The 12,678-nt window shown below is 58.2% G+C and overlaps 1 protein-coding gene across 2 annotated transcripts in view; it reads left to right on the forward strand.

Annotated features, from left to right (window-relative positions):
* The first annotated feature begins 983 nt into the window (after positions 1–983).
* SEZ6L (seizure related 6 homolog like) overlaps positions 984–12,678 on the forward strand; it is a 39,467-nt gene continuing 27,772 nt past the window's right edge. The window contains exon 1 of one of the 2 annotated variants that reach the window (XM_056504510.1): positions 984–1,261. In XM_056504510.1, the coding sequence (XP_056360485.1) occupies positions 1,192–1,261 (70 nt within the window). In that variant the 5' untranslated portion in view covers positions 984–1,191. The remainder of the gene's footprint in view (positions 1,262–12,678) is intronic. The other variant, XM_056504511.1, reaches the window with a different exon arrangement.

The following is a 12,678-nucleotide window of genomic DNA, read 5'->3' on the forward strand; positions in this document are numbered from 1 at the left end:
TGACAGGCAGAGCGGCCGGGAGGACCAGGCGCTCTCACCGGGAGGTGATTCACAGTAAACACTTCAGAGCAGGATCTGGGATTTCAAGAGAACACAGCCTCTGTTTCTGCTCTTCTCAAAGTCAGTGTAATTGCACCGTGTGCTCTATGGGCTCAGGAGGGGCCTGCTGGGAGCCCTGGGCTGGCTGCTCCTGCTGGTGGCCTGGGCAGGGGGACGGGCAGGGGCTCCTGAGAGCCATCCAGGCCACGGTGCCCCTGCAGGAGAGGAAGCTGAGGAGACCTGGGGCCAGATCCTGAGCAGGGATCACCTGTGTGCTGCTTCTTTAGCCACAGGACTGAGGGAACCCCAGGCTCACCCATGGTCATGGTGCCAGCCCAGCATTGTGGGGGGCCCTAAGCAGCACCCACAAACTGTGAGCTTTAGTCTTCCCAGCGCCCCCACCCCACTGAGATCAGGCAGGTCACAGCTGCAGCTCCCTCCAAGCCAGGCTTTGCTCGCTCCAGCAGCAGGGCCAGAAGCCGTGGAGCATCCCTGATCCCAAGGGAGCCATGGGGCGTGTGTCAGCCTCCCCAGAGCACCTCTGTCCTACCCACAGGAGAGGGAAGGAGGGTACATCTGGGCTTGAGGAGGGAGTGAGAAGGGCCTGTAGTGCCGAGGGGGGCTTTGGGTCTAGGGGGTGGGGTGCTGAGCAGAGTTGGGATGCTGAGAGGGGCTTTGGATGCTATAGGGAGCTTGGGGACAAGGGCAGTGAGAAGGGACAAGACACCGTGCACCGGCTGATGGGCGGCCTGCAGTGCGAGCGCTGCCCAGGCTGGGGGGACACCGGGACTCCCGGAGCGGGAAGAATCCGAGGAGAACAGAGGAAACCACGAGCAGCCGTGCGCCCGGGGCTGCTCGGTGGGGCCGGGGCTGGGGGAGGAGGGGGGATCTGCGGGCGGGGCCGGAGCGCTCGGCGCTGCGCGGGGGCCGGGGCGGCCGCCGGCGCCCTCCCCCGCCGCTCGCTCCGCGCTCTCCGCTCCGCTCCGCTCCTCTCCGCTCCGGTCCGCCCTCCGCCGCGCCCCCGCTCCGCTCCGCACCGCTCCGCACCGCTCCGCCGGCAGCGCCCGCCCCCGCCCGGCCCGGCCCCGCTCGCATCGCAGCGGCTCCGCTCGGCTCGCCCGGCTCGCCCCGGCGCGGAGCCTCCGCCGCAGGATGCCGGGGCCCCGCGGGCTGTGCCTGCTCGCCCTGCTGCTGCTCGGCACCCCCGCGGCCCCGCGCCCAGGTAAGCGGAGCCCTCCGGGGATCCGGCGCGGGGGGATGCAGCCGAGACCGGGGAGGCGGCGGTGGGAGCGGGAAGGGCTGCGGGAACCACCCCCGATCGGGGACCCCCCGCTTCTGCTGCTGCTGCCCGGGCCGGGATGAAACTTCTTCATTGCGGGGAAGCGGCGGCGGGGCTCAGCACCGCGGGGCGGACAGCTCCTGCATCCCGGGAGCGCTCCGGGAGCCGCGTCCGCGCCGCCGACCGGGAGCCAGCGGGGCCGCGGCCTCCCGGGAGCCGTGCCGGACCCTCCGCCTGCCTCCCGCAGGGAGAGCTCCCCGTGTGTCCCCCGCCCTCCGAGTGTCCCCAGCCCTCCGAGTGTCCCCAGCCCTCCGAGTGTCCCCAGCACCCCGTGTGTCCCCAGCCCTCCGAGTGTCCCCAGCCCTCCGAGTGTCCCCAGCACCCCGTGTGTCCCCCGCCCTCCGAGTGTCCCCAGCACCCCGTGTGTCCCCAGCCTTCCGAGTGTCCCTCGCCCTCCGAGTGTCCCCAGCCGTCCGTGTGTCCCCAGCCCTCCGAGTGTCCACAGCGCTCCGTGTGTCCCCAGCCTTCCGTGTGTCCCCAGCACCCCGTGTGTCCCCCGCCCTCCGTGCGTCCCCAGTCCCCAGTGTCCCTCCAGCCCCCACTTCCATGTCCCCGCTGGTGTTCCCGACCTACTGTCTGGTTCAGGGGTGTCTGTGGAGGGTGGGTGTTTGCCCCTGTTCGTTCCAGGTGCCCCCCGTTCCCCCGCTCCCTGTCCCCCTGCCGCGGTGCCAGACTAAGAATAGGCTCCGGGATGCACTCGCGGGTGACTTGGCAAAGTCATCGCAAACTCGAGTGGGGCTTGGGCATGACTGAAGTGGTGCCTGTCCCCATTCCCTCGGCACTGCTGGGATGCCAGGATGAGGCAGCCGGGCCCCGGTGTGGGTCTGGGTGGGGTTCCCAGTGTGGGCTGTTCGGTGGGAGAACGGGAGAGGCCGGCGTGTGCTGGTGCTGCAGTGTGCTCGGGGCCTGAGGCTGCCCTCCGGGGCTGGCAGGGTGTTTATAGCAAACACAACCAGCTCCTGGTGTCAGGAGTGCTGTGCGGTGCTGCCTGCCCACTCCAGCCCCTGCTCTCGTGGTCAGATTGCATTAAATGACTTTGACTTTTCCGTCTGAAACCCGGCTCTCCAGACAGGGATTATATTACAGAATGCATCCTTTCTGGGCAGCAGAACAGCAATGGATGTAGAGGGTGGCATTTCTCCCTCACCTGCATCGGTTTGTGTTCTGTGTACGTGTGGAGGAATCAGATGGAAGTCCCTGCCAGTTCTGGCATCCTGTTCCAGCAGGGACACACAGATAGGCACGTTCCTCTGGTGTGTTACACAAACTCTCTGCTCTGGGCTGCCGGTGCCCAGTGTGAGAGCAGATGATCCTGGGCTCCTGGGGGAGCCTGCAGGAGCTGGGAAGCAAAGCCAGGCCCAGCAAGGGCTCTCAGCTCCCTCGCTGCCTCGTGTGCTGAGGCAGGAGGGCTGCCCCAGTCCCACTGGGAGCATCAGCAGGCAGCCCAGCTCCTGGGAACAGGATTTGGCACAATCTGCCATAAATCTCATGGTGGAAGAACACACTGTGCTGAACTCCTCTTTCCTTGGCAGAGAGAGGGAGCTGATAAATTGTTGACCCTTTACAAGGTTTGGTGAATTATTGCAGTAAAATCCCAATTCCTGCCTACACAGCCTGGAGCCGGCGGCGACGTGGCAGCTCTGCCCGTGCCTGGGGGGAGCCTTATCCGTCTGCGTGGAGGGGGACAGAGCCAGGGGCCCAGAGCAGCAAATCCTGCTGTTCTTCAGCTGGGGAGGGGGGGAAGCAGGATCAGACCCCGCAGAGACAGATTTCTCTGCTCCATCTGCTGCTCTTTCTGTTCATGCGTCCAAGAAAAAAACCCGTTTTCACGTGACCTGCACCCATCGGGTGCTTGGCTGGTGGCTTTGGGTGCTCTGCACTGGTGAAGCCATTTAGATCACCAGAGAGGAGGTGTGAAAGCCTCTCCTCTGCTCTCGGCATCCGCTCGCACCCACCCACCGGCGCAGAGCAGAGCAGAGCCGGCAGCAAGGCACGTCCCTGCACAGGGACCTGTGCCAGGAGGCTCCGGGCAGCCTGTGCTGGAGCAGCAGCATCCCAGGAACGTGGGCACCCGCAGGGACATTGATTTGTACCCTGGGATGATGCAGTGGGCAAACACGGGGGGTGAGTGCAGAGAGGGCAGCGCTGCCCATGCAGGGATGGCAGGGGCACAGCTGAACCTCTGGGAGATCTACGGTTTCTAAATATATTTGGGGTGTCCACTATAGGCTGTGATGAGACCAGCATGCCCTGCCCGAGGCTGTGGTGCCGGGAGCAGAAATGCAGCTGGGGGAGCTGAACTCGGGGATCCTCTGCACCCCCAAATTCTGCACCCTCCCTGCTCTTCTTCGAGGCATTGGGGCACTCCTGGGGTGGCTGTCACAGCTTAATAACGAGGACAGAGATGCTCCTGGCTCTGTGGTGAGCACAGCACCACGGGAGGCTGTTTCCAGAGGATCAGGTGTGTCCGGCAGGAAGGAAAACCGAGCGTGAACTCGGCGAGGGCTGCAACAAGTGCGCGGTGAGCTCTCGCGGCAGCACCCCGAGCAACGAGATAACAGCACAGAGCCGGGCTGCCAGCACAGATAACAGGAATGGGGCTTGTCTGATGGAGAGCTATCAAAGGCCATGGCAAATGGCTCCTCTTCCTTCTCTCCTCCTTAGCAGAAAGGATGAGGAGAGCCTGGATCAGGAGTAAATGAAATTAGTGTCTCTCAGCCCTCTGCTCCTCCGGTATTTTTTGCCATTATGAATATACAGAGATGCCATTTCAAGCGCAGTTTTGTGGATGTCACAGTGTCACAGACATTTCCTTTCTGTACATTTTTAACTTCTCCTCCACTGAGGTATCTGGTAGCAGGATTTAGGGCTGAGGAGCCAGGCTGCACCGAAGTCAGCTGAATGTGCTCCCTTGGCATCCAGAACGGCAGCAGAGATCTTGGAATAGCAAACCATGTAAGAGGGGAAGTGTGTGATCCATCCCTGGGAAGTCAGGTGGTGCTGGGTTCAGGAGCTAGTGGATGAGAATAAGTGATGGATGAGGCAGAGGAGTGCCAGGGCATTGCTGGACAGGTAATGTGGGCATCAAAACAGGTTTGTGTGAGCACAGCCCGTCCTGCCAGCGGGCAGAGATGTTCCCTGGGTATTCCAGGTCAGTGCCGAGAGCTGGGGAGCTTTGTTATCCCATTTTGTACAGACAGTTGTTTTTTTTAAATGAAATGGGCTTTGTCTGATTAAATAACACACAGCTTTTGATGTAGACTACAAGCAGCCTCAGAAATCCGTGTATTTTCCATCGTCTGTCACTGCGATGAGCGCAGCTGCTTCCAGTGGGCTTTGGGAACAAAAAACCAGAAACCGGAGTAACCTTCTGTGAGCAATCCAAAAGTTATTTACTTGATGCGATTTTATTTTTCAAATATTTGAAAGTGGTTACTGAGCAGTAAAATAGGCTCCAAGGAAATCCTGTTACAAAGCACAGGCTCTATTTTAATTAGCATGACGTGAGCGACACGGCTGGAACCGGGGCTGCCACCGAGTGCATCTTTCAGGAGCTCAGAGATGTCTGCAGGAAACACGGCATGAGCACTGGCTTTCCAATTTTCCAGTCCATCAGGATGGATTTACACTCTTGTCAGGGGTATGAAATTGCTGGATGTGGTGGTGAGAGCTGTGTGTCTTTCAGCACTTGATTTGCCAGGGTGCTCTGCAAGGTGGGGACGTGCTCTGGTCCCAGTCACGGGAGGGACAAGGGGACACTGGCACCCCAGCAGCACCCAGCCCTCTGTCCTTCAGCAGGATAAGCACCTGATGAGCCACACTGCAGCCTGGGGACCGTGGACATGTCCCTTCTGGCAGGACAGAATGCGGGGCCAAAGCCAAGGCTGCCAGCAGAACCCTCGGGGTGCAGCTGGTGCCAGTGGAGAAGGGACCTGCCATCCCCCAGCTGCTGCACCCCAAACCACGGGCCAAAGGGCAGAGTTGGAAGGCTTGTGGAGTGGCAGATTTGGCATCACTCTGGCTCAGGCTGTTCATAGCTGTGCTCCACGGCTTTCCAGAGCCCTTCCCAAAAGGACCTGCTTCACGAGACAGCTTTTGCTGCTGCTGCACGAGTGAGTGGCGCTGGATTGATGGGATGCAGGGAGCAGATCTGCCCGGTGCAGGTGCCTCAGCTGCTCTCCCTGCAGCCCTGATGCAGTGACAGGGATCTCAGCCTGCAGGAACCAGGAGGAGGGGAAGGAGAAGGGCTCTGCAGCAGCAGAGGTGCTCAGGGAGGGAAGGTGTCCTTCATTCCAGGGGACAGGCTGCCAGCTCCTGGCTGTCTGTCTCCTTTCACAGCTTGTTAACCGACAAGTTGTTAAGGATGTTCTTGCTCTGTCCCATGGGGCCGGTCCCGCTCTATCTGCATCCTGCTCTATCCACATCCTGCTCTACCCACGGATAAAAATACCTGCACGATGGAAACGGCAGCCAGAGAGAGGATCTGTGAGAGGAGCAGCCCTGCAGACACCAAGGTCAGGGAAGGAGGAGGAGGAGGAGGTGCTGCAGGTGCCCGTGGTGCAGCTCTGCCCCTGCAGCCCGTGGGGATCCACAGGGAAGCAGAGATCCACCTGCAGCCCATGGCAGAGCCCTGCTGGAGCAGGATCCTGGCAGGATTTGTGTATCCATGCAGAGAGGAGCCCACACTGGAGCATGTTTGCTGGCAGGACTCCTGGACCCGTGGAAGGGATCCAGGCTGGAGCATCCTGCTCCTGAAGGACTGACCCTGTGGAAGTGGAGAAGTCCATGGAGGACTGCAGCCTGTGGGAAGGACTCAGGGTGGGGAGTTCATGGAGCAATGTCTCTCGTGGGAGTGATGGAGCAGCTTTGGTGGGCACCCAGCATCCATTCAGTGTCAACCCAGCACATCCACAGGGTCAGCTGCACTGCTGGGAAAAGGAGAAACACTCTGCTGCTCAGCTCTGTCATGTCTTGGATTTAATCCGTAAGGATTTCCAAAATCAGAGGACAGCCATGGAGCTGGGTGGCAGGAGGAGCCAGCTGGACTGAAAGGACAAATCTGGGAGCAGGGGAGGCTCATCTTCCATACTGGAGAGGGACATGCTGAGGGTTTCCAGCAGAGCATTGGCTCAGAACCAACTGCAAGTGTTGGTTATCTCTGACTGGGATTTACATCCATGGCCCCTCAGGCTGGGGGATACTTGAGCAGCCACGATCAGTGCATGTGACCTGGGACTCCCCAAAAAACAGGGGACATCAGGGAGGGTCTGCCAGGAGCTGTAAAAGTGAAGGCTGTCTAGAAGCCACCCCTCCTGCTCCGGTGTCTTTGTTGGATGTCAGGGATGTGAGATAAGGAGCCCTTTGAAGCGTGCCACACTGTCACAGCTGAGCTCCAAACCACAGATCCAGCCCAGGGTGCTGCTCCTGGGAGAGAGCAGGGGCACCTGGATCCACCCCCTGGGATGGGGACCCTTTGCTGCAGTGGCTCAGGGCTGTCCCCAGTCAGGGGGAACAGTGTTCCCAGGCTGCTGAGGAGCTGATTTCCCCTCTGTTCCATCTTTTTTTTTTTGCTGGAGCTCCCAGCAGTGGTGCAGCTGTGGCTGGCCCGCTCCCAGGGCACAGCCCCGACTCAGACATCTCCCTTTTATTCCTTTTACTGCTTTTCCTTTCTCTGGGAAGAGGCCAGAGCAGCAGCTGACCAGCCCCTGAGCCTTTCCTGGGGCACAGAGAGGAGGCTCTGCCTGGATTCCCAGGGCTGCCTTGAGCAGGGGCAAGCCTGGCTTTGTCCAGACCTTCCTCCCTTTCCCTGGCCCCAGCTGCCCATGGACTGCAGTAGGTGTTCAGCCCCCAGAGAGCCCAGGAGGCTCTGTGCCTGCTCCATGGGGGTGAGCACAAGGCACTGGCACCCCAGGACAGATGGCTGCAGCAGGAAGGTGCAAGGAGACTTCATGGAAGCGCAATGCGAGCTGCTGGCAGTGCAGAGGGATGGGATGAGCAGCCTGGCCACTCAGCCCAGCTCCAAAGGCACCGTTCCAAGTGCAAAGCTTTAGTCTAGGAAGGAAATTCGGTGCCAAGTGCAAAGGCATCCAAAAAACTCGAGCACGACAGAAGGGATAACTGTGGGATGGATCCCAGAGCGGCGTCATCTGCTCGGCAAGGAGGATCCTCACGTCTCGGCCCGTCTCTCTGTCTTGCACTCTTGGGGTGGGATGTGCCAAAATCAGGAGCTGAGGGGCTGGGGGCACCCCCAGAGCCTCTGGGGGACACTCAGTGAGTGCTGCAGGGAGCTGGCAGTGCCATGGGGCACGGCAGGCAGGAGTGACCAGGCTCGGGAGCAGCAGGGGGGAGTGAGGGAACGTTCTGGAATGTTCTGTGGTCATTTCGGGGCAGTTTCAGAGCTAGTCAGAGCGGCTGGAAATATTTAAAATGCAAGAGAGAATCTCCATCTGACGTTTTCGGGTGGATTAATGGAGCATGGCAACATTTTGTGGATGAGATGCTTCGTCTCGGGTAGAGTGGTGGCTGGGGGACAGTGCTGAGGACATCGCTGCTGATGTCCCCTCTGCCACCCTGCATCTCTTCCATGATGATGGGGCTGCACAGGAACAGGGTTTGTCTCTCCTGACGCTGATCTAAATGGAATTTCAGTAAAAAACCAGGCTTTTCCTGACAGCCCCGAACTTCCATTTGCAGAGATACCAAGTCCCTAATTTGACAGACCACTCTGGCATGAGCCTTGAGAGCTCCCAGTGCTCCCAGTACACCAGCACATCCCTGCCCACTGCAGGAGCTCTTGGCAGAGTCCTCTTGAACACATCCAATGCCGTCCTTGGAGAGCTCAGACTGTTCCCAGCACTGCCAGGGTTAATTAGTCCTGGTGCAGTGGTCAGATCCTGTAAAACAGAGCAGCCACCCACAGCAAAACCACCCCAAAATCTGGGGCCCCAAGGCAAGGGAAGGTTCCTTTCCAGGACACATATTCCCCACCAGACAATGTGTCTCCCTTCACTCCTTATCCATTCACATTATCCACGCAGCAGTTTTTAAATTGCTGCTGGACACTATATTTACATAAATATGTGAGCCAATGAGGTTTAAAACCCTGGTGAGCCCTAAATGGTGAATTAGGTTTTTGGAAAGAGGATTTTATCAATTTACTGCGAGTGCAAATCAACAGAACAGAATTTACAAACCCATCAAAAAGCGAGGTGACAGTTTGGAATTAATCCTCTGCCCCAGGCACAGGATGTACCTCCACAAACATCTCCCAGCATAAATATATTTGAGAAATAGTGGAGGAAAACGTAACTCCTAATGCCTGAGCACGCTGGCGGCGGCGGCAGCGGGAGATGAATGGAGTTAATGTCATCGGGAAGGTGCTGCCGCCTCCTGCTTTATTTTTATCCAAGACTCAGCGCCCAGCCTGCGCTGAGATATTGCAGTTTGTCTTTGTGCCAGAATTTCCCCCGAAGAAAATCTCCCCGATAATCGCTCTTCCTCTATTCCTATTTAGGAAAAAAAAAAAAGAATAATTTAATTCCGTTCCTCTCTGCTCGGAGAAGCCCCGACAGGCTGAATGTCCTGGAGGGATGAGCTCCTGTGTCCCCACAGGTTGGATTGTGGATTTGGGATATAAGTGGGGGATTTGGGCGCTGATGGGTGCAGGGATGTCGCTGGTACCTGCTGGGCCACGGCTCTGCTCCTTCCTTAAGGACAAACCTGCTCCAGACCCAGCGCAGCGCCCAGAAGCGCCGAGATTCCCAATTCCCGTTCCCGGCGAGGGGCTGGGGATGCTCTGCTGTCCCCCGAGGGTTCCGAGCTGCCGCGGAGATGAAATCAGCGAGGCAATAAGCGGTAAAAGCCGAACTTCTCCAGCTTTCTAATCACAACTAGAAAGGCTCCTTTTCAGCTTTTGTTTCCAGCTCGCAGAGGAGCCCGTGGCTGCCAGCGGCGGTGGCTGGCTTTGTTGTGGAGATGACTGTGAAGGACACAGGCTGTGTTCCCATTTAGGAATGCGCTGAGGCTTTCTTGGAATTCATTAGGAAAGGTAGGGAGGGAAGGGTGCAGCCAAACAAGAGTCCTTGCCGCTGCAGCCCGCTCCCCAGGGGAAGAGCTTTTCAGTTTTGCCGCTGCAAAACGTCGTTTACAACATCTAAATTCGGAAATGCTCCCATTCCTTCAGCGGGGCTCAGCCAGCCGGGAAGGGGAGGGTGCCTATTCCAGCATCACCGGGCTCTGGTCCAGCAGGACCCATCTCAGGTACCCTGAACAGCTCTGCTGGAGGAGCAGGAACCATGGAAGGGTTTGGAAGGGACTTTAAAGACCATTTTTTCCCACCCCTGTCACGTGCAGGACAGCTTCCACCATCCCAAGTTGCTCCAAGCCCATCCAACTTGGCCTTGGACACTTCCAGGGATCCAGGGGCAGCCACAGCTTCACTGGGCACCCTGTGCCAGGGCCTCAGCACCCTCACAGGGAGGAATTCCTTCCCAAAATCCCATCTAACCCTGCCCTCTGGCAGTGGGAAGCCATTCCCCATATCCTGTCACTCCATCCCTTATCCCAAGTCTCTTGGAGCTCCTTTAGGCTCTGGAAGGGGCTCTGAGCTCTCCTTGGAGCCTTTTCTCCTCCAGGTGAGCTCCAGCCCTGCATCCCCTGTTGGATGGGAGCCGTGGTGACTCACTGTCCTCATGGGCACACGGCCACCCAAGGGCACAAACCGAGTTGAGTCACACACACCTCATCTCCTGCAGTGGCTCAGGTATCTGCTCAAGCTTCCACGGGGTTGGGCTGGATTTTTCCACATTTCCACTCCACAGGCACCGAACTGGCCTCGGGAGCAAAGCCTCTCTTAAATTATGCAGTGTTACATCTCTGATCCAAACAGAGCGAGCAGCAGGGGCAGGAGCCTGCCCAGAGCCAGAGTAACCTCAGACAGGGGGTCAGCTCTGAAAATTCCTTCCTCAGTCCCCCAGCACCATCCCCAGCTACAGCCCAGAGCTTTCTCTCATGGAAAATCCGTGTTACAGGTTTATGTTGGCCTCGTGCTGCTCCTCCTGCTCCAGGAAATCAGCTGTTGTGTTTATCCTGAGCCAACAGACCCATCCTGCCTCCATCCTGCTGCCCCTCGGGGTCCCTTCAGGGCGATGTCCAGGGTTGTTCTGCACCACGGGGTGATTTGCCAGAGGCAGGAGGTGGTGGCACAGCCCAGGAACCCTTCAGCCTCGTCCCTGAGCGCTCAACATCGTCTGTCAAAAAGGCAGCGCTTAAACCCAGATTGATGTCTCAGATGTGCCTGTTTTAATCACACTACACTGCTATCAAAAGGACATTAAAAATTATGATTACCCTCTAGGAACATAAACAATGGCAGCAGTGACAAAGCCCTCGTCCCAGGCGGGTGACACACGGGTTTGTGTAATTGGCCCATTCATTACCTGCTGGGGAGAAGAGCCAGGTCCTTCCTCACCACAGGGTGGGTCAAAAATAACACCGGGAGGAAATCTGCCCAGCCAGCAGCAACAGGAACCCAAGAGCTGCCAACGAGAAAGTGCAGCTCTGCAGCTCCTCCCCAAAACACCCCCAGGGGTACAAACCACCCTCCAGGGTGAGACTTAAGGGCTTTCTCTTCACTGAACCCAGCTGTGATTCAGGAACAGCCAGCTCATCCCTTCCACCTGTGGGTTTCTGATTTTGGGTTTCTGATTTTGATGTTTAGGGAGTTTTGGGGGGTAGAGGAAGGTGACATTGCCTAATGCCTTTCCATCTGCATCCTTGGGGCTGTTCCCAAGGTGAAGACGGTGACAGCAATGCCCCATGGGCACAGGGGAAGGTGACACATCCCCACCAGGGCAGGTGACACAGGTGGGACATTGCCCCTGCTGCTGGCCACCAAGTCCTCTTTGTTTATGATGTCCTTTTAGCCTTCTATTCCTCAGTTTTGGGGAACCCAGGGATTTTGTGGGTGCTGCATGGGGCACAGAGAGGGGTCTGGGTGTCCCCCAGCCTGTCAGAATCATTAGCTGGGCACAGCAGCCCTTGGCAAAGCCTTGTCCTCTCTGTTCCCTGTGTTCTTGCACCCCCCACCAGAGCCTGTCATTATCCTTTCTGATAGAATTCAGATCAATCAAACAGAATAATAGAGCAGAGGTCAAGAAAGGCTGTTCCTTCCCCGGGGAACAAGGGGCTGCTTTCGTCAGAAGTACCAGGGAGCCAGTTTAATTGTTCCAAATCTGAGAAATTATGAACGTGCCTGATAACTGTGTGTCCTCCTGTGCTGGAGAGGGAGGAGAGCTTTGGATGGGAGTTCCTATCATGGCGGGAGCAGCAAGGCTAAATTAGCATTTCATCCCCCCAAAAAACTGGTTTTTATGGGTTGATGGTTCCACTCACACTGGACTGGGGAGAAACTCTGCCCTGTGGTGCCCTGTGGAGGGATAAAGAGGATGAGCAGGGATGCAGGAGGATGAGGAGGGATGAGGGGGGATGAGGAGGGATGAGGGGGGATGCAGGAGGATGAGGAGGGATGCAGGAGGATGAGGAGGGATGCAGGAGGATGTGGAGGGATGCAGGGGAATGAAGAGAGATGCTGGGGGATGTGGAGGGATGCAAGAGGATGAGGAGGGATGCAGGGGAATGAGGAGGGATGCAGGGGGATGGGGAGGGATGAGGAGGGATGCAGGGGAATGAGGAGGGATGCAGGAGGATGAGGAGGGATGCAGGGGGATGAGGAGGGATGAGGAGGGATGCAGGAGGATGGGGAGGGATGCAGGAGGATGAGGAGGGATGCAGGGGAATGAGGAGGGATGCAGGAGGATGAGGAGGGATGCAGGGGGATGAGGAGGGATGAAGAGGGATGAGGAGGGATGCAGGAGGATGAGCAGGGATGCAGGAGGATGGGGAGGGATGCAGGAGGATGAGCAGGGATGCAGGGGGATGTGGAGGGATGCAGGAGGATGAGGGGGATGAGGAGGGATGCAGGGGGATGAGCAGGGATGCAGGAGGAAGAGGAGGGATGCAGGAGGATGAGGAGGGATGCAGGGGGATGAGGAGGGATGCAGGAGGATGAAGGGGATGAGGAGGGATGCAGGAGGATAAAGAGGGATGAGGAGGGATGCAGGAGGATAAAGAGGGATGAGGGGGGATGCAGGAGGACGTGGAGGGATGCAGGGGAATGAAGAGAGATGCAGGGGAATGAGGAGGGATGCAGGGATGCAGGAGGATGGGGAGGGATGCAGGAGGAAGAGGAGGGATGCAGGAGGTAAGGAGGGATGCAGGGGAATGAGGAGGGATGCAGGGGG

The sequence above is a fragment of the Oenanthe melanoleuca genome, chromosome 15 (assembly GCF_029582105.1).
Source record: "Oenanthe melanoleuca isolate GR-GAL-2019-014 chromosome 15, OMel1.0, whole genome shotgun sequence".
NCBI classification, from domain to species: domain Eukaryota; kingdom Metazoa; phylum Chordata; class Aves; order Passeriformes; family Muscicapidae; genus Oenanthe; species Oenanthe melanoleuca.